The sequence below is a fragment of the Budorcas taxicolor genome, chromosome 13 (assembly GCF_023091745.1).
Source record: "Budorcas taxicolor isolate Tak-1 chromosome 13, Takin1.1, whole genome shotgun sequence".
Classification (NCBI taxonomy): domain Eukaryota; kingdom Metazoa; phylum Chordata; class Mammalia; order Artiodactyla; family Bovidae; genus Budorcas; species Budorcas taxicolor.
Genome location: NC_068922.1, coordinates 64,919,231 through 64,941,145, shown reverse-complemented (window position 1 = coordinate 64,941,145; position 21,915 = coordinate 64,919,231). Strand labels below are relative to the sequence as shown.

Sequence of the window (21,915 nt, the reverse complement as noted above, 5' to 3'; positions counted from 1 at the left end):
ACCTTAGAACTTTTTTAAAAGTTAACAATAAAGAGAACTTTGAATCAATTCCATGAAGAATTACCACTCTTTCTATTCAGAACCTTTGCACCCTTGTGTACACACACTAGCCATTTGCATAAGGCAAAGACAGGACAGTGGTTAAAGTGGGGGCTCTGCAGCTGGGCAGCCTGGTTCAAATCCTCGGTCCTCTAATTACTCCTCCTGCCTCCTAGCACCTTCATATGCAGAATGGAGATAGCAATAATGCTAACTACTTCACTGACTTGAAAGAATTAAATGAACTGCATGCAAAGGTTCTAAAACAACATCTGTTCAATAAATAGTGAATATACAGTACAATTCTGTTCAATATTCTGGAATAAGCTATAATGGAAAAGAAATTTTTTTAAAAAGTATAGGGCTTACCTGGTGGCTCAGTGGTAAAGAATTTGCTTGCCAACGCAGGAGACATAGGTTTGATCCTTGGTCTGGGAAGATCCCACATGCTGCAGGGCAACTAAGCCCATGTATCGCAACTACTGAGCCTGTGCTCTAGAGCCCAGAAACTGCAACTATTGAAGCCTGCTCTCCCTAGAGCCTATGCTCTGCAACAAGAGAAGCCCATGCACCATAACTAAAGAACAGCCTGTACAGTAACGAAGACCCAGCACAGCCAAAAATAAATAAATACACAAACAAATAGTTTTTAAGTATATGTATACAGTATCATTTTGGATTAAAGAACAAATGTGACTTATGAACAGTCTTTCAGCAATTAACCTCTCACAGCAGAAGGGCAGAAGCTCCCTTCACCCCCAGTCTCACTGCATGCCACTGCAGATTGAGGGCAGTATAATGGAAACCATTCAACTTCACATCCCAGCTCTACCCTTTATTAGCAGCATAAATAAGCTGTGTATGGTTTTTCGAAACTCTTCTGATTATCCAGATTCCCACCTATTTCAAAAGAGTTAGAGAGAGGGCTATAAGATAACATATACACTTGGTGCAAAGCAGGCCATTTCAAATATAAAATAGTCCTGGTAAACAGGCTTCTGTCATTTATGGAATGTGGCAGGAGACATAATTATCAACCAGAGTGAAATACTCTGACCAGCCCTCATAAGCTCTGGCTAGAAGACCCATCACTCGGGAAGCATTCAGTTTTCTCTACATCCTACTAGAAACGTGAAGTCCGAAACCAACCTTAAGATGCCCAGCATGGCCATTCAGTGGGATTATTACCCCTAACTTTCAGGACATCTTACTTTCACTAATGCAGCCCCTCTCCAAAAATTTTCAATTATTTAATTATTTAATTACATTATACTAGGTGCTGGACAGTCCAAGCTTGATCCACCAAAATCCTAACTTCGTGTGGTTTGTCTTTTTAAAACACAAATTAAAGTGCATTTCTCCAAGTTTTACCAAACTCTATGATGGAAGTTACATTTATCCCTAATAAACTCCACCTGATTATTTTAGTCCAAGAACTTTGTAACTTTTGTCTCTGTAACCCTATATATTCTTAGGTCTTTATCCAGGCTGTTAATAAAGATCCAGTAGTACAGAGCTGAGGACAGCCTTCAGAATAACCTTCAGGCTGACATCAACTAATCTACACTCTCTGGTTAGAGTTGCCTAAGCCAACTGAACTTGATCTATGCAAATTACCAATGCACTCACATATCTGTTTCCTCTTTGTTCATAGCTAGATTTTAAGAGGGTTGTGGTCAAACTGTCTGCTAAAATAGATACCTGGTCTGAGTGCTATAGTAGACTCCTCACATTCCTATGTTGAAACTTAATTCCCAAAGTGATGGTATTTGGAAGTGGAGCATTTGGGAAGTGATTATGTCACAAAGGCAGAGCCCTCATGAACAGGACTAGTGGCTTTATAAAAGAGACTCCAGAGAGCTCCCTTGCCCATACCTCCATGTGAGGTTACTGTAAAAAGATAGCTGTTTATGAACTAGGAAGCTGGCCCTCAACAGACACTTAATCTGCTGGCACCTTGATCTTGAACTTCCCAGACTCCAGAACTCTGAGAAATAAATCTCTGTTGTTTACAAGACACTTTGTCTATGGTATTTTGTTACAGCAACCTAAATGGATTAAGACAGACAGTCTACCAGTCCAGTATAAGCCTCTCAAAAGGAAATACATTCAGTTTGGCAGGATAAAAACTCTTCCCCACAAAAGCAGAACCCTTGATTCCTCATAACTAAGCAGAAGGTGGAAACAGCTAGACCTCAAAAGGTAAACAAGCTTGGCAATCAGGTGGGCCACCTGCCTCAGAGGTGGTACTAGGATCACAGGGGCTCAGGTAAACAGATAAACTCCACAGGAAAATAGACTCTACCTGGTATCTCTGTCACAAAGCTCCTGGCCAAAGCTAGAGCCCTTTTCGAGACAGCAACATTAATAAGACAAAATGAGTTGCTGGTTTTGTCTGAAGGAGTAATAAATATTTGAGAATTATGAATCTTCAACCATGGAAGTTCAAGATGATTTCCCCACAAACTCAACTCAGTTAAGTAATATAAACTCATTGATATGCAAGCCCTTCTGATTCTAAGCCTGTAAGTATAACTTACTTTGCCATCTGGAGAAAACACAATCAACACAAGCATCAGCGTGAGACAAGCAGCAAAGAGAGGATAAATTAATTATGAGTAATAGCCTGTGACAAACTCTGATAGATTACACAATTAGCTATAGCTTCAGGCTCACAAATGAAGTAGATCAAACACCCCAAAACTTAAGTAATTTTCCCTTTTCATGAAAGTCTTGCAAACTGTACTATTTCAATTCCGAACACAACAAATTTTTAAAGATATGAAAATTGTATGTTCCAGACTTCACAATTTTATCCTAATTTTCCCACATGGCAGCCCTCTGTATGCAAAGAAAACTGCATTTCAGGGACTCCCCTGGTGGTCCAGTGGCTAAGACTCTGCGCTCCCAACGCAGGGGGCCTGGATTCGATCCTTGGTCAAGGAACTAGATCCCATATGCCAAAACTAAAAGTTCATATGCCACAACTAAAGATCCCACATGCTGCAACTAAGACCCAGCACAGCCAAATATATACAAAAATAAATAATTTTTTAATTAAGTTATTAAAACAAAAAAGCTGCCATAGTTCAGGCAGTACAGGCCTCTGACACACCTCTCCCACATGCAAACCAAGCCCTGTTCAGCTTTTTCCTTGGTCTCTGAGCAAAAAGGATTCTGTCCTGCCTTCTCTCAATTCCCGTAAGTACTTCATGGAAAATAAAACTTGCAGTTATTTGTTCCTTTCTATTTATATACAGTTGGTTCTGTTCACTCCTCCTAAAATGCTGAGATGAGGACCATGCTCCACTCTCTACTCCTGTAGTCCTCACCTCGGCAGACGACTTTGTCAAACAAGAGAGAGAGCCCTAGCCTCTCCAAGACAGTATGCTTCTCATTAAATGAGAATAAAAATGCTTATTTTACATATTCACAAGGTTTCCACGTGTTTCCATGAGGTATTAGAAGAGAAATAAAATCCTCCTACAAACTGCAGCAGGTTACTTGAACATTAGCTGTCACCTGGCTTGCCACCGACCTCACAGTTGTTTGCTTTAAAAAAAGCTATGCATAATCCCAGCCAGGGGTCCATGTACCAGCGCACAATCTGAAAAAACGTAACATCTACTTGTCCCATTTTATTAATCAAACACTGAGGTGTTAGTGGCAATTAGTAAAAGCACAACAGGAACAGCAAAATGATGGAACCAGTAAAAATGTTTTACATTTTAAAAGAATTTTAAAGTAAAACATGCACAGCATAATTAAGCTTAAGAAAACCCACAAACGAAACAGTTTCAGCAAAACGAGTAACATAAAATATAAGTGTATTTTTTTTAGAATCGTAAGAATGTAAACAATGATACCGATTTGCTTATGAGACTTCAAGTAAAAAAAACCAAAAACACTGATTTTTTTTCCCCGCTACTCTTCCATGTTATAATACCCATATTATTTCACAGTAGAAAGAATACAATTCTTTTATATTTTATATTACACTCCTCCCCAGAACAGCGGTCCTGTGACAAAAGAAACATGGTGATGTGAGCACAGTCAAGCAACCCGGAGAGCCACTGGTTGTCAAAAGGGCATCCTGGGCCACAGTCTACAGCAATCCCAAGTCTCACACACAGTGTCTGTTTCCCAGTGGGAGGACAGTTCATCTGGAACATACATCACTGATAGCACCAGCTAAGTGACATCATCCTCTCCTGGGATACTAGGGTCCTTTGTCAACATGAGAGCAGTTACTAGGTGACAAAGGGCAGAAAATATGTAAATTAAATCCTCCAGGGCATCTGGTTCAAAATCTAGGGGTAATGGAATTATCCTTAGGTTACAGGCTAAACTACAGGAACCAATTTATTCCTGTTTTAGAAGGTAGCATGTAAATCAATATTTGCAAGTAGTTACAGGTATTATTGTTCAAATGCTGTGTTCATCATGTTTAACACATCTTTGTATGGAAGTACGCAGCCAAAGCATGGAGCTCTATCCTAGGCTCCCAGGCTTAAAATCTCAGGTCACCCTCTGCTCTGGCCCCTCCCAAATTATATGAGGAGAAAAATGGTCCATGGAATTTGAATTTGCTTTAAATAATAGTATAACTCAATTATACTAAAAGAGTGCTTTCGTTTCCTTTTGCAGGGGAAAGAGAGGTAGAAAGAGACTATAAAATCTCTCCTAATAATCCCTGACTCTGGGCATCCACTCCCGTGTGCAATTTCCCTCCCTTTGAGTGTGCGGCTAAGCTGCTAAGTCACTTCAGTCGTGTCCGACTCTGCGACCCCATAGACGGCAGCCCAGCAGGCTCCACCGTCCCTGGGATTCTCCAGGCAAGAACACTGGAGTGGGTTGCCATTTCCTTCTCCAACGCACGAAAGTGAAAAGTCAAAGTGACGTCGCTCAGTCGTGTCTGACTCTTAGCAACCCCATGGACTGCAGCCTACCAGGTTACTCCATCCATGGGATTTTCCAGGCAAGAGTACTGGAGTGGGGTGCCACTGCCTTCCCTTCTTTGACCTATATAACTTGCCTCTAATAGAACAGGCAAAGGTGACAGCAGATCACTTTCATGTATGTGTTTTGTAAGACCATAACATCCATCTTACCGGCAGGCACTCTCCCACGCTGGCTAAATGCAACAAGCTGCTATGCTGTGAGCTACTCAAGGGAGAATGCCATGTGGCAAGGAACTGAGAGTGCCCACAAAAGACTACAGCCCTCGGCCTGACAGCCTGCAATAATGTGTGAGCCTGGAAGCAGACCCTTCCTCAGTAGATTTTTCAGATGAGAACCAGCCCTCGTCAACTCCTTGACTGCAGCCTTGCAGAGAACCCTATTAAGTTGTGCCTAAACGTCTCACCCACAGACACTGTGAGAAAATAAATGTGTTAAGATACTATATTCATGGTAATACTGCCACACAGCAACAGATAATACAGAGTAGGATCAGAAGCTCTCGGTTTCTATTTGCTTGGGCAGTGCTTTATACTACACTTTCCCTTTTATGATAAGCATAATCTTTATAATAAAAAAGGTTTTTAAACTATGTTTTCTGAGACCTGGCTTAGAAATCATGTCCTATGTAACTACCGTTTTTTTGTATGGGCTTCACTGGTGGCTCAGATGGTAAAGCATCTGCCTATAATGCAGGAGACCCAGGTTCGATCCCTGGGTCGGGAAGATCCCCTGGAGAAGGAATATACCCATTGCCAAGTACCTCAAAACCTCACAGCTAGATTGCTTATGATGATGGTATTCACTCTGGCTGGCAATACTCAGTCTGGCCTTCTAAGCCCATGTGAAATCTAAGCACCATCATGCTTTCCAAACTCATCTCCCATTAGTTAGTCCACAATGAGGCCTTAGCAGCTGCCCCAGCCAACTGGGGCCCCAGTGACCGCTTCATGCTCTTATAGCTCACACCTCTGCTCATGCTGTGCCCTCTCCCTGTCTAGCCAAGTCTACTTCCATGCAGACCCAGCTCACTCCAAATGCAGGAAGGCAGCCAGATGGCCTGGTTCTCAGGGACCACATGCTATCAACTCCTGGCACAAACAACTGTCTACTGCTTCTCTCTTTAGCACTGTGGATCTGCTCCCAGATCCTGCTGTTTGTCACTGCTCCAGCCAGAGGATAAGGTTCATTGTCGTGTATGCCCTCAGCACTGACCCCTAATATAACTGGTATTCTTGTCAGCAACGACTCCACATAACCCCAGTAGTTTAACATTTTTTTGACATGTACTTGAAATACTATAATGAATAAAACATTTTTCAGGTCTGTGAAAGAATAGCTTCCTCAGCTGTGAAGCAACAAAAAGCAACCAAAGAGAAACATGAACCGATTTAAATACAGCAACTCCAGTCAAATGTTTGGAATAAAAAAAATAACAAAATGTTCATAAACAGAGAAGCAGTTCATTATGCAAAGTCTGCACTAAGTAATTCTTCCATCCAAGTACTAACCAGGCCTGACCCTGCTTGACTTCTGAGATCAGACAAGATCAGGCATGTTCAGGGTGGTATGGCCGTAGACAGCACTATATAATTCTAATTAGTCATTTAAAAGAATGAAGTAGCTCTATACTTACTGATATGGATTACTCTCAAGATACACTGCTAAGTGAAAACAGAAAGTTGTTCAGTGTACACTATGACATGTATGGTTGCAGATGGGGGGAAAGGTATTATAAAATGCATAGAAAGGAAACCAGAAGGATAGGTATCAAACTGTTGACAGCTCTAGAGAGAAGCTTAAGCTAGGAAAACAGGTGGTAAAGAGGAACTCTCAGGTGTCCTCTGTGAACGCCAGGAGCAATGAGTGTACCCAGCACTCAGCTCTTGGTTTCTAAACACAATTCACCACTTAAAAGAAATCAGGGCTTCCTAGAGAAATGGCTGAATCCAAGGTTGGGTGAGTGCAGGATGAGCGTGCTACATTTTCTTATGCCAGAAAGTGAAGAAGACACAGGAACTAGCTTGCAGGGCTCCACAACGTGGTTATTAGAATAAATAATGATAGAAACCATTATAACCCGCAGAACAAAAGAAATTCCACGAGACCATGTGGATAAAAACAGGGAAGGAAGGAAAGAAGGGAGGGAGGGGGGAATCAGGGAGAGAGGGAAAGGCAAGCAGGCAGGCACTTCCTTAACAGAATACAAACTAATAAATGTAGAAGGAATGATGAGAGTTAAAAATCACCATCTGGTAGACATCAGAGTAAAAATATTTATCAGGCAAGAAGCAGAAGTGGATATTAGGGTGAACTCCTGATAAAGAAACACATAGATATTTGAGTATATGTAAATAAAGATATTTACATATATTCAAGGTATCCTCTCACAAGAAACTTAGTAACTATAAAGGGAAAAATAACAGCCTTACAGTAGAGAAACCTGGTGGGCAGTACCCTTAGTCAAGTGACCAAAGTTAACTTCACCAATAAATGGGACAGATATCATGCAGCTCCTGTTAGAATGCACTTGAAAAGGATATATCACTTGCATGGTGTTGCTGCTAAAAGGGAATAACCTAAATCTAATTATCTGGATACATCAAAAAAACTCCCAAATTTAATGACATCATATTCTTCAGAAATGTCAAGGTCATGAAAAACAAAACACTGACAAAAAATGTCTCAGATGAAAGGAAACTAATGAAACATGACAATTAAATCCAGTGTGACATCCTGAGTTGGATCCTGAACCCCTCAAAAAAAAGTTCCTCCATGTTTGCTATGAAGAACATTATCAGAACTGATGAAGTCTGAATAAGGTCCTGCCTTTGATAATTAAATTATGGTCATGTAATTAAACGTTCTAGTTATCAGGAAATAGACACTGAAAAATTTAGGGGTAATGGTCTGCAACTTACTTGCGAATAATTCAGAAAAAAATAGTTTTTAAAGAATAGAATAATGAAGCAAACATAGAAAACTGCTAACAGGGAATCTGGTTGAAGGTATACAAGAAATTCTTTCTACTATTTTTGCAACTTTTTACGTCTTCCAATGTTTCAAAATAAAAACATCTTTTAAAGGAAAAAATTTATGCAGGAAAAATACTTGGAGGTCACAGAATAGCTAAGTGGGAGGAAAGCAACCCTGGCAAGGCTATCCACACTTGGCCCTCACAAGAGAAACTGAGCATTTATTCCACAAGATGGCAGAGCTGCCCCAAAGGCCAGAGCTGCGTATGGAGCAGCTAACGCAGGGCTTCTGCTCTAGACTAGATGGTGTTGCCTTCCCAGCCTCCTTCACACTGATCTTGACTCCATCCAGTTAGAAATTACAAGACTGGCACCAGCTCAGGACAGCAACCTCTCAACAGTGACTAACACAGCAGCACCCTGGCCTCTGGGGGCCTCGCGGGATGCTTCTGAGAATGATCCCGCCCTCCTTCCTGCTGACTTACATAATACATTCCTGGTGAATGAGTTCTCAACAACCAGCAATCTTTTCATCCTGTGCTCACCACTAAGCCCATGTTCCAAAAGAAAAACCAGGAACATCATTCAGTTTCCAGATCAACACTTCCAGCCTCTCAAATTAAAGAATTTCCAAGGCGCCACCCTGTCTGGAGTACTGACATCACGTGTGCCACACACAGTGCTCTTCAAAGCTGGCCTACTAAGCTGCTTACTTGAGTCTACACACTGCTTTAACACTTGCCCTCGAGGGCAGTGCGAGCTCCATGTTACAACCTCTCTAAAGGCAGGATGTGTGTTCACTTCACCTGGTTTAAACAGCACCCAGCATCTCATCAGACGGCATTCAGTACTCAGTTAGAAGATAGGAGGTGGAGTGACCCAGTCATTGGGAAACGTGTTATTCTAACTCTGGCTGAGTTACCCCTTCTTGCCACATACTAGGTTCTTTTATAAAACAGGGAGAATTAACAGTGAAAAATTAACAAGAACTTAGATGTCTTTCACAGTGGGAAGTTAAATAAATTATGGAAAATCATCCAAAGAAATAAATTATATATAATCATGAAACAGCTATGAACTGACATGGAAAAATGCTGTATAAAAATGATAAGCCATTAACTAATACAAGAATATGATTCTACCACTCTGTTTTTAAAAAGTGACATGGGTACATGTGTGTTTGTATATGCAGAGAACCACGTGTTGAAGAATGGAAAAGCATATACCAAACTGTTCCATGGTTCTTTCAAGAGGGGGAAGAGTAATGGAGGACTTTTCACTTAGTTTTACTTTTACTTAGTTTTAATTTTTCCTAGTATATTTGGCTTTGAAATTTATAGGAGGGAAACAAACAGCAAAATGACCCTTTATATATTAATAATAATCTTTAAATAGGGTTCCTTAACTGTCTTTATGCCAGAGTAGTTGTGAAAACTCATCAAGAAGTTGTACTTACAAAATTAGTATACCTTAGTGTTCTCACTGTGAAAAATTAAATGTAAATTTTAACATCAACACTAAATAAAACCTTTAATTGCTGTCTCCTTATGACTCAAAAATGATGACCATACTTGCTTGGAGGACAAGGACTATGGCTGGACAGAGGCAGCAGGAAGGAGACGAACTGAGGAAAGATGAAACTGGAGCGACAGCAGGCAGCAGCCGGGCCAGGGTAAGGACCCGAGGCCCTCACTCAGGACCAAAACCAACAGTTCAGGCGGTGGGAAACGTGCATGTTAGGCAATGGCACCCCACTCCAGTACCCTTGCCTGGAAAATCCCATGGATGGAGGAGCCTGGTGGGCTGCAGTCCATGGGGTCGCTAAGAGTCGGCCACGACTGAGCGACTTCACTTTCACTTTTCACTTTCATGCATTGGAGAAGGAAATGGCAACCCACTCCAGTCTTCTTGCCTGGAGAATCCCAGGGACGGGGGAGCCTGGCGGGCTGCCGTCTATGGGGTCGTACGGAGTCGGACATGACTGAAGCGACTTAGCAGCAGTACTTTTCTAGATTTCTTTTCAACTTTATGAACATAAAAAAGCAAGTTACCAAAAAAGAATATGCTGTATAAAGACAGGATTACCTCCATTAATGAGGTAAAAAGTACCAATGAAATCCCTAGTGGAGTTCGAATAAGGTCCAGATTTTGATAATTGTGGTAACATAAGAGAATGCTGTCTTTTTTTGTTTTTAAGGAAATATACATCAAAATATTCAAGGGTAAGTATTGTCAAACAATTAATGGGAAAAAGAAAAACAACTTTAAAATACCTTAAGGCCACAGAACAGCTAAGTAGGAGGAATGCAACCTTACCAACAGAGAGATTCAAGTGAACTGACAGCTCTCTCTGTCCTGCAAACGAAGCATTTCAATAGATTCACAAACAAGAAAGCAACTCAAAGCAACTATCTGTTTGGTACCAACTTACCTGCTCAGCCTTAGCCCACTTCAGGAAGCCTTCAATTAAGTCAGAAAGCACACCTAATAGTCTCAGAAAAGACCCTATGATTATACTCTTGATGCTGTTCTGTCTTCATCTCCAAATGCCTAATTGCTACTCATCCTTCAAAGCCCTGTCAAGTTCCATATTCTTCTACCCCTACCCTCAAACTATTAACCTAAACATCACCTGTCTCTAGGTGTCAGGTGCAAAGAGCACTTAATGTACCCTAAAACCAAGAGCGCCCCATTGATAGCTAGCAGAGCTCCCAGGCATACAGTAACATGTATAGTATTCACTCCCAAGCACACAGAATTTGTTCTCAGGCAATAGGACTCAAACAAGAGAATCCTGAGTTTAACTTCCATGTGACAGGCACACATTATCACTGTCAGTCTTCTCTTCTTAAAGTGTTAAGTATTTCTCATGACACCACCTTACTTTCTCTCTTATAATACAATCTCATTCATGCCTCAGGACAGAAAGACCTACAAGGGCAATGACCAGATGTCTCATTCATTTCTCTAACCCCAAAAGAACAATCAATTCTCAGCAGTATTCCACCAGGACATGTCTGATGACAGATCACAGACACTCCCAACTTCCCAAACTACAATGCCTCTAAGTCTATGACTCTCTTACTCAAGAAAACAGAGAACACAGGTGCCTGAAATCTAACAATTATAAGCACTACACTAAACCAGAACAAGTTAATTTAAAAATAAATTATTTACAAAAACTACTATAGGCATTACTCTGAAACTAACCTGGTTAATTTGCAAGTAAATCATCTGTAAACTTTTAATAGTTCAGTGACAAGTAACTTCCCATTCATTTTATAACTGATAACATATCAGTGGAACACTAGACCATGTGGCAATGTCCGATTTCTAACAGGTACTCAGTTTAAAAAAAAAAAGAAAGAAAAAATTAGGTGAATAAGCCTGCACTTTTATTTAGTTTTCTCTCTTGTTTGTGGTTCATTTAGAATATCCACAAATGACACAGCTTAGAATAGAGTCTGGCGCTTAGTAGGCACTTGTTAAATATTCATTGACTAAAATGAATGAATGGGTTTCCCTGGAGGTTCAGTGGTAAAGAATCCGTCTGTCAAGGCAGGAGACGCAGGTTCAATCCCTGGGTCAGGAATAGCCTCTGGAGAAGGAAATGGCAACCCACTCCAGTATACTTGCTGGGGAAATCCCACGGACAGAGGAGCCTGGCAGGCTACCATACATAGGGTCACAAAGAGGTGGACATGACTTTACAATTGAGCAGGCATGTAAAATTAATGAATGGACTACAGTCCATTTTCAAACAGCCCTGATTATCTGTGAATGACCAAATAGGCTGGGCTGAGGTTTAGAGAATAACATAACTTCTCAGGGCATACATTCTAATTTCTGAATAAATTCCTATTCAAGTAGAACAATTTCAACTGCATTCCCCTCTTGACACTTAAGCCATAAAAGCAAATAGCTTAGAGCTTATTCCAAAAGAAAAAGGAACGGTATGCGTGCTGCATTTACTCCTCCTAGCTCAAGCTCCAGGTAATCACCCCACTAACTCTACTACACACTCTCTTGCAAACAGGCAAGTACTTCAGTTAGTTGCCACGGTTTCAAAATTATTCCCTAGAAAATCCTCCATGCAACCTCAAGAAACAAAACAACATGAAATCTTCCCACCATCTTTTCCAAGACTTCCCTGTCCCACCTTCATTTTACCTTATTTCTATCTTCGCCACAAGCCTGAGATGTGGCTAAATTAACTGACATGAGACAGAAACTGCATGTGTGTGCAAACTTTAAAACAAGCACTGGGATTTAGCCTCTAACCTCATCTCCTCACTCATCTCCTCTGCACAGCGTATTTCCTAGTGGTGAAGAACAATTCATTGCCAAGTGATGTCTAACATTAACATCACCCTTAAGACAACATAATGAAGAGCTTAGTCTGCTGAGCTAAGGGACGTGGCTGTGATAGAGAGTTCTCCATGCCAAAAGAGATTTCTAAATTCTGAGATTAAATTTCCACCAAATTTGCACATCAAGTCTAATAATCCCTCCCAAAGGAGAAAAAGTTGGCTGAGGAGAGAAGCCCTGCCATTGAGAAGAGGCTCAGCAAGAAAGGAGAGGATCCTTGGTACCCACAAGCCCGAGGCACAACACTCTGCACCAGCGGAACAGAAGACCAAAGGCATGAGCCAGAAGTGACCCTTGAATACTTTCAGTTTACTATTTTCAAAGAACTGCTCTGCCACTGCATTTATGCCAACTACATAGAATCCGATCAACAACAAAAACCTGCCCCTCCAACCTAAATTGAAATTATCCACATAAAAGTATAAATTCTGTACACATACAGTCATCATGGTATAAAAGTCTTATAAAAACAAAACTATTTAAATGTCATTAATTTTAACATTGTAAAATTTTCTATGTATAATTTAAATTACTCTTTTTTTGTTTTTTGCTGCACTGAGCACCTTGCAGGATCTTAGTTCCTGGAACAGGGACTGAACCAGGGCCAGGTCGATTGAACACAGTCCAGGTCGTAACCACTGGACCACCAAGGAATTCCCCCAAATTTAAATTACTCTTAGTGTTTGTAAAATTTGAAAGTAATGCCTTTCTTCCAGAAAGGCAAAGAATTTCAAATCTTACATTTATTATTAAATATATAAATTAGATTTACATTTAGTATAACACAAATGAGTATGTAAATGTATAGATTTCATGACAGCTTATATTAAATAAAGTCACAAGTACACAGTGTCAAAATACAAAATCCCTAAATATCCAACTGACTACCTTCTCTCCATTTGAAAGAGCCTAGTAAGAGATGTGCTACACCTCTATTCATACAGTCCCGTCTGCTGGAGTACCTAGTCCCCTGTGTTACTCATGGGGTAGTGCTATACATCTGTCAAGATTCAGCTTAATCATCATACCTCCCAGATTAAGGTGGTCTTCAGGCAGGCACTGATCTTCCATCACTGACACTTGTTAGCACAGCGTCTGCTACCCAGGGCAACAGGACACTCTAATCAATCTGAGCAAAAAAGATATATGACCAGAGCATCCACATCCACATGTGCAGTGTCTTCTCACCACGCATGCCCTAACTGCAGGAAGACAGTTTCATTTAATCTCTGCTATTTCCCTGAATCTCTCACTAAAAGCGTGTCTGCACATCCTTCTTCAGGGAACCATGCTCGACCCAAATATCTCCACAAGTGTCTTCATTCTTCCTCTGGGCCCATACACACCCAAGAAGTTCTGCTTTGGGAACTCCACAGCCTATCTTCTCCACACACATGAAGGAAGAAGGTTACAGACCACCCAGGTTTACCAAAGGAACACTTCCCGGGTCCCAAACCAAATCATCAATAGACCCTCAAGACATCTGATTCCATAACTTGTTTCTGGCTAAATTCTCTAACAAGGCCATGTGTTCCTCTCTTAGGCTGCCATAGTTCACAATATAGCATAGTCCTGAAGAGGGATATCCTACAAGCCCCCTTTGGCCTTCATGGATATTTAGAAAACACCAGAATTTACTCACACTAATTCCCTCATCCACTGCTTTACCTCTTTCAATTAATGCTAAGTCAAATTTTATAAAATAAACAACTTTTTAAAGATGAACACTGGGGACTTCACTGGTGGTCCAGTGGTAAAGAATCTGGCAGCCAATGCAGGGCACATGGGTCCAATCCCCGGTCCAGGAAGATCCCACATGCCGCAGGACAGCTGAGACTGTGAGCTGTAACTACTGATGCCCAAGCGCCTTAGGGCCTGTGCTCTGCAACAAGAGGAGCCACCACAGTGAGAAGCCCGAGCACAGCAACTCTGCTCACCCACAGTAGAGAATGTCCATGTGCAGCAATGAAAACCCAGCACAGTCAAAAATGAATAAATAAAAATTTTTTTAAAAGATGAACATTGATCAAGAATCTTAGAATGGGGTTAGGGGTGAGGGGGAGATTTAAGAGGGAGGAGACATATGTATACCTATAGCTGATTCATGTTGATATATGGCAGAAACCAACACAACATTGTAAAGCAGTTATTCTCTAATGAATATGATCATAACTATATTTTTTAAGTACCAAGGAAAAAAGAATGTAGATTTTTTTAAACTTCATTATTATAAAATACAATGATTAAAAGTAAAAGACAAGCGATAGACCAAGAGAAAATACAGTACAATACATACAAAAGACAAAGGATCCGTATCAATAACATACAAAGGAAACTTGGCAAATCAATAATAAAAAACAAATAATCTTACAGGAAGTGGACAAAGACTATTTAAAGACAATTCACAAAAAATAGACTAAAATATTCAATAAAACATGAAAAACTGTTCAATCTCATTTTAAAAAATACAACTTAAAAAGTAAACCTTGTTTCCAATGTTAACCTACATTAAAGAAAATTCAAAAGATGAGTAGTATCCACAGATAGCAAGACTGTAGGGAAAACACGTACCACACTCTGTACTGTACCACAATCTTGATCATAATATAAAGCAGAATGGTCTTTTTATGAAGGATGATTTGTCATCGGAATTTAAAACACGCATTCTGTTGAATCTAGCAATCATACTTATAAAAACATATCCTACAGGACTCTTCATAAGTGTTCAAGGATTACTATATTAATGCTTGAAATACTTTGCTATTGCTTAGTAATAACCTAAATATCCATCAAAAGGAACCATTAATCAGAAACATAACATGAAATTATGATTTTTTTGCACTACCAATAACATCCAAATAGCTATTAATGCAACACAATCGTGGTACTTATCTTTCTGTGTAGTCGTGGATATGTGCAACTACCTAAACTGTGTGTCTCAACATGAGGTAGAGTTTTCTCTGTCAGTAATGGTAGAAGACCTCCCATGGAAACAACCCTCTTGATTACAACCATTATAAACTCTGGGGAAAGAATATAAAAGAAAAAAATATCTAAAGGCACTGAAGAGCAACAAAGAGAGACAGAAACACGAGTCAGACATTTGAAATAAACTTTTCATGTAAAGGTGGGCTCCAGTAAGAAGCACTGCATAGCTAAAACCCTTGAGTCTTACTGGCTGAAGAAACAGAAGACAAAGTTCAGTGCAAAGACAATAGCTAGAAAGTGAGGAGTAAAATCTTAGCAAGACGACAGCCATAAAAGGGTGGCCTCATTTGATACATTTAAATTCTGTCTGATCTCTGACTTATCTCCAAACCTATAGAATTCCAAGAAGACCAACTAAAGCTCAAAGACTGAACAGAAGTTTCAGATTCTGCCCATTGCAGGAGAAAAGAAAACATAAAACAGAAGCCTACTGCAACAATTCAATAAAGATTTTTATTAATAAAAAAAAGGTCTACATCAAGAAACTGGAGTTTTGAGTTCAAATAAATTTCCCTTTAAAACAAAGAAATCATTATTCTTCAGAGGAACATAACATAATCCAAACTACAACCTATCACTCACAATGCAAAGGCTATAATCCAATACATTAGAGATATAAAGAAATGGGAAAGTGTCACCTAGAGTGAAGTCAGTCAATGGTGATTAACTTCAGGATAATCTAGATGTTGTTAGATAGGTATTTTTAAAAAGCTATTGAAACTATGCTTATGATGAGTAAACAGACTGAAAATCTCAGCAGAGAATATAGGGGAATAAAAGGAATATTACAGAACTAAAAAGTACTAGAAATAAAAAAATTCACTGGATGGGCTTAAAAGCAGAGTGGAGCTGAGAAAAGCATTTGAAAATGTATTGAAAATTTTTCAGTCTGAAAATGAAGGGGGAAAACTGAACAAAAACATAAAAATCCACAGAGTTCCAGTGACCTGTGGGGTAGTTTGTAAAAGTCTCACATAAATTTGATGAAATAAATCAGTTTTCAAATTCAAGCTCAGTAAATTTCAAGCAAGTTATATATAACACTAAAACAAATTTTAACACGTCATAGTCAACTGCTAAAAATCAAAGATAAAGAAGAAAATCTTGAAAGCAGCCAGAAAGAAAACAACACATTACAGTCTGGGAAAACAACAGTATGAATGATCACTAACTTCCATTCAGAAACAATAGAAGACCATGAATAACATTTTTAAAGTTATTATAAAGAAGTGATACTTTAAAGTATTTAAAGAAAGAAAAACTGTAAACCCACAATTCTATATCCAGTGAAAATATCCTTTAAGAATGAAAGTTAAATAAAGTCATGTTCAAATAAACAGAAACCTAGACAATGTGTCACCAGGAAACCTGCCCTACAGAAAAAAAACAAAAAACACAAAAGGAAAATTTAACATGAAAAGAAATCTTCAAGAAGAAATAAAGAACAGAGGTTCAAGAGGGAGGGGACATGCATATACCTATGGCTGATTCATGTTGATATACAGCAGAAACAAATACAGTATTTTAAAGCAATTACCCTCCAGTTAAAAATAAATAAATTAAAAAACAAAAGATATGAAGAATACTGGATATGGTAAATACATGTGTAAATCACTATCTCTTTTATCTTCTTTAAAATACATGAGCAAAAATTATAATACTATACTGTCAACTTTATAGCATAAGTAGATTCAATTCATGTGATAACTAGAGCATAAAAAGGGGGTGTTACTGGATTACACAACATTTTATATAAGATGGTTCAATATTAACTATAAGTAAACTGTGAAAAGTACATATATACATTGTAATACCTAGAGTAACCTCTAAAACAAATGCTAAGAAGTATAGCTTAAAGCTAATAGATGAATTAAAATTGGATTTTAAAAATTCAATTAACCTAAAAAAATAGGAAAGACGGAAAAGAACAAAACACAGGATCAACACACAACAAAAAGCAAAATGGCAGACCTCAATGCAATCGTATCGCTAATTTCATTTAATGTAACTAAACAATGCAGTTAAAATCCAAACCCAACTATCTATAAAAGGCAGTTTGAACTTAAAGGCATAGTTATATTGAAAGAAAAGAGACAGAAATAGATAGACCATGTATATAGAAAGCAAAAGAAAGGTGGAGTACCTGTTCTAATATCAGAAAAAGGATACAAGAATAAGTCAATTTTCATATTCAAGCTCAGTGACTCTCAAGCAGGTTAAACACAAAACTAAAACAAATTTAAGCACATCATAGTGTGACAGTCCAGAGAAGGCAATGGCACCCCACTGCAGTACTCTTGCCTGGAAAATCCCATGGATGGGGGAGCCTAGAAGGCTGCAGTCCATGGGCTCGCTGAGAGTCAGACACGACTGAGCGACTTCACTTTCACTTTTCACTTTCATGCATTGGAGAAGGAAATGGCAACCCACTCCAGTGTTCTTGCCTGGAGAATCCCAGGGACAGTGGAGCCTGGTGGGCTGCCGTCTATGGGGTCGCACAGAGTCGGACACAACTGAAGTGACTTAGCAGCAGCACTGTGACAGTCAAGAAAAAGACTACCACCAAAGATACAGTGATATTTCACATTACAAAGAGGGCAATTCATGGTCAGGAATTCATGGGGCTTTCACTGCCGGGGCCCAGGTTCAATTCCTGGTCAGGGAACATTCCACAAGCCTTACAGCCAAAACAAAACACAAAGCGGGTCAATTCATTAGGAGGACATAGCAATTAAAAATATGCATGCAAATAAAAACAAAACTTCCAAATTCATGGATCAAGACTGATAGAATTAAAGGGAGAAAAAGATAAATCCACAATCACCCATCTCTTAGTAACTGGTAGAAACAGATACACACACAGAAAAAACAAAACTAAACCAGTGGCAACGTATCGAAAAAACACCGTCAACCACCCTGACCTAACTGACAGATTTACAACCATGGCAGAACACACAAGTTTTTCAAACGCATACAGAATATTCATCAAGACAGATCATATGCTGGACCGGAAAAAGCAGCACAGTAAATGTATAAAGACTGGGGTAATTCCCTGGCAGTCCAGTGGTTAAGATTCCACGCTTTCACTGCAGAGGGTGTGGGTTTGATCCTCGGTAGGGGAACTAAAAGCTCCCATGCCCCCGTGGCATGGCCAAAAATAAAAACAAATAAAGATTGAAATCCTATAGAGTATGTTCTTTGACCATCATGGAATTATATCAGAAATCAGCTAACAACAAGGTATCTATAAAAAAACCTAACACTTGGAAATGAAACATATTTCTAAGTAATACACAGTCAACAAATAAATCATAGATATTCTGAACTGAATGAAAATGAATATACAACATATCAAAATTTGTAGGATGCAGCTAAAGCAGTGCTTAGTAGGATATTTTATAACTTTAAATGCTCATATTAGAAAAAAAGATCTAATCAATGACCTATATTTCTAGAAACATTTAAAGAAAGAAAACAAGATCAAAATAGAAATCAATGACATTTTTCTTAAACAGAGAAAACTAAAGCAAAAGGTTAGTTCTTTGAAATTATTTACAAAACTGATAAATCCTCAGTAAATCAAGAAAAGAGAGGAAGTACAAATTAGCGATATCAGACAAGCATGTAGCATTTTTTAAGTATATAGCTTCAAAATAAGAAATTGTTATTAATAAAGGGTGGAAAAAACATTAGGAAAGTTCATTTTTTTAGTTCACAATCAAAGCAGAAGCAAAAGCATATTTTATAAGTGGATTATGTTAACTCTAAATATGAACCTGCCACAGTAGAAATCTCTTGTAATTCAGCAAGGGGAGAAGCCGGTTCTGTTTTCATAGTGTTTTCTCCCATTGACTTGCAGTTCAACTCCAAGCCTGCAGGCCCCAATCCATCCCCAGTGGAGTGGCAAGTTATTGTGGATGAGACCTGGCCAGCTTCCAAAGGAGATTTCAACTGACCTAGAAGAAAAAGAGAAAGATTGGGGAACATATACATGTAGTTAGTCTGAGAACCAAAAGTCCCACAAAAGACTAATAAACTCAGGGTCTTTTTAGAGGAAGCCATTCACTTCACAGCATACAAGAATACATTCACAGGTTCTAGCACACATAGTCAGGGTTGTAAGCATATCAAAGAAAAAGGCTAATAAGAAGCTAAAGTGAAGGGAGGATCTACTGGAAATATTAACAAAAAGGCAGAGGCACTAGAGTAAGATGGCATCAGAAAGACGGAAGAACAAGGCTCTTTAGCACTGTACCTCCAACCCAACATTCACATACACAAGCAAAATCAATCACAAATGCACACAAAAGTTTGTCTGTGAATTCTCAGTGAAAAATAATATGAGAAACACTGCAGCCAAATCAATATCTTGATTTCAAGACAATCTAAAACTTGTGTAAGGCAGTACACAATGACTGATTCAGACAGGTTCTCACCAGACAGGCAGCAGATTGGCAAGACCATTCTAGAACAGACTCTGACTCACCTTCTTCTGATTCCTTGGTATTGGATGAAGTGTTTTGCAAAGGATCAGTATTAACCGTATCAACCAAATCTGATACAACCAAGTCAGGATCTAGAATTTCATGGGTCCCATTAGTGGACAGCCTGGAAGACCGTCTCCTTGATAAGTCTTTGTCAGTGTTTTCCGAGTAGTTTTTTGACTTTTCCTGGGCTATAAACCATTAAGAGAGTTGCAGTCAAGAGACCAGAAGAAATAACTCTGCTACTACAGATTTCTGGGGCTTCCCACGAGATGCTAGTGGTAAAGAACCCACCTACCAATGCAGGAGACATAAGAGATGCAGGTTCAATACCTGGGTTGGGAAGATCCCCTGGAGGAGGAAATGGCAACCCACTCTAGTATTCTTGCCTGGAGAATCCCATGGACAGAGGAGCCTGGCGGGCTCTAGTCCACAGAGTCACAAAGAGTCAGACACTACTGAAGTGAATTAGCACACACAGATTTCTGGACTGGCTGCCTTGATAAGGGCTTCAAACAGATTTCTGGCATCAATGATGAAAGGAAATACCTTATCCTGGCTTATAGTTTTAAATAAAGGCACAGTCTTTCTGCCAGGACATAATTTTCCTAATTTAAAGATTTATGATATGAAAATATGTGGGCAAGGTCACATCCCACTTGACAAGTGCTATTTTGGGGCTTTCCAATATAAAAATGTACGTATTAACAACACCCCAAGGCAATAAGATTTACAGAGCCTTAGAGTCATCACAAGTCCTTTCTGGAACCAATAGGGTATTTTTTAAAAATCAATCAATAGCATTTTTTTTAAGGGAAGTATAGTGGATTTACAATGTTGCGATAGTTTCAGGTGTGCATGAATATATAGGTTCATGCACATATATATGCTCTTTTTCAGACTCTTCCACTACACTAGGTTATTTTAAAATATTGAATATAGCTCCCTGTGCTAGAGTAAGATCAATAAATATATATTTAAAGTTTCACTCAGCATATGAAATCCATCACTTCCTAAGCCATTAAATTTCCAGTGGAATCCAAATCAGAGGGGTATGGAAATGGCATTACTGAACTCAACATTAACATAGCTTGTGTTTTGGGATTTATTTTCCCTCTAGCAAAACTCCTCTGATCCAAACACATCCCATTCACACTAGCCCCTGTGATCAATAAGCATTAGAGTCTATCAGGCCCAGGGGACAACACAGACACAGGGGAGCTAACCCAATGGTTGTCAAGTTCCAGCCACACATACACAAACTGAAGACTCACATGAATTTTTGTCAAGCCGAGGACGTTTTAACGGGACTTCATTTCCTTTTGATATTTTCCGTCTTCTCAATTCCAATGTTATTGGTTGCAAAGTTTGAGAGTTTGAATCCACAGCTACAATGTATAAAAAACCACACACACACACAAAAAAGATATGTAGTTTTTTTTGACCAATTCTCATGCTGTATACAAATAAAACATATATATATGTGTGTGTGTGTATATATATATATATATACACATATATATATATACACATATATATATATATACACACATCCACACAAATCGTTGCATGATAAATAAACCCTCAAAGGGCATTCTTACTTAAGCCAAAAGGAGTAAAAAGTGAAATGGGTGAGAGATTACTACCTTATAGGAAATGCTGACACCCTGCAGACTGACCTCTGAATCTTTGTGATCTTTCCTATGACCCAGCCAGCTCTAGTCATATACTGATCTCCTAAAACCCACTCCTTAAATATCCTAATATGACTCCTTTAAAATATGAGGGTACAAAAGCAATAGTAAAGTCATTTTTATAACCATCAAATCTTCTCATCAAAATTTGGCTTATCCAGTACTCAGGAAATCCACCATGCAGGCTAATTCTTAAAATGTTGTACCCTGGGACTAAAGCTTGATTATTATTTTCAGCCTCTACTTGCTGAACTGGTCAGTTTGGCATTGGTCCTAGTTTTGAGGGACCAAAGAGAATGTCAACATTTACAACCTCTTAAAAACAATTCCAGAAAAATCTCAGGAGACCATGCTATTTGATAGCCAATGTTCCAGACAAGGCTGCTTAACACTGGCAAATCCAGCACT

The 21,915-nt window shown here is 39.1% G+C and overlaps 1 protein-coding gene across 5 annotated transcripts in view; it reads right to left on the bottom strand.

Moving 5' to 3' along the window:
• PHF20 (PHD finger protein 20) overlaps positions 1 to 21,915 on the bottom strand; it is a 135,638-nt gene that overhangs the window by 49,518 nt on the left and 64,205 nt on the right. For all 5 annotated transcript variants that reach the window (XM_052651098.1, XM_052651101.1, XM_052651100.1 and 2 more), the window contains 3 exons: positions 21,088 to 21,201; positions 19,816 to 20,004; positions 19,106 to 19,285 (listed from right to left, as the gene is read on the bottom strand). In XM_052651098.1, coding sequence (XP_052507058.1) covers positions 19,106 to 19,285; positions 19,816 to 20,004; positions 21,088 to 21,201 — 483 coding nt within the window. The remainder of the gene's footprint in view (positions 1 to 19,105; positions 19,286 to 19,815; positions 20,005 to 21,087; positions 21,202 to 21,915) is intronic.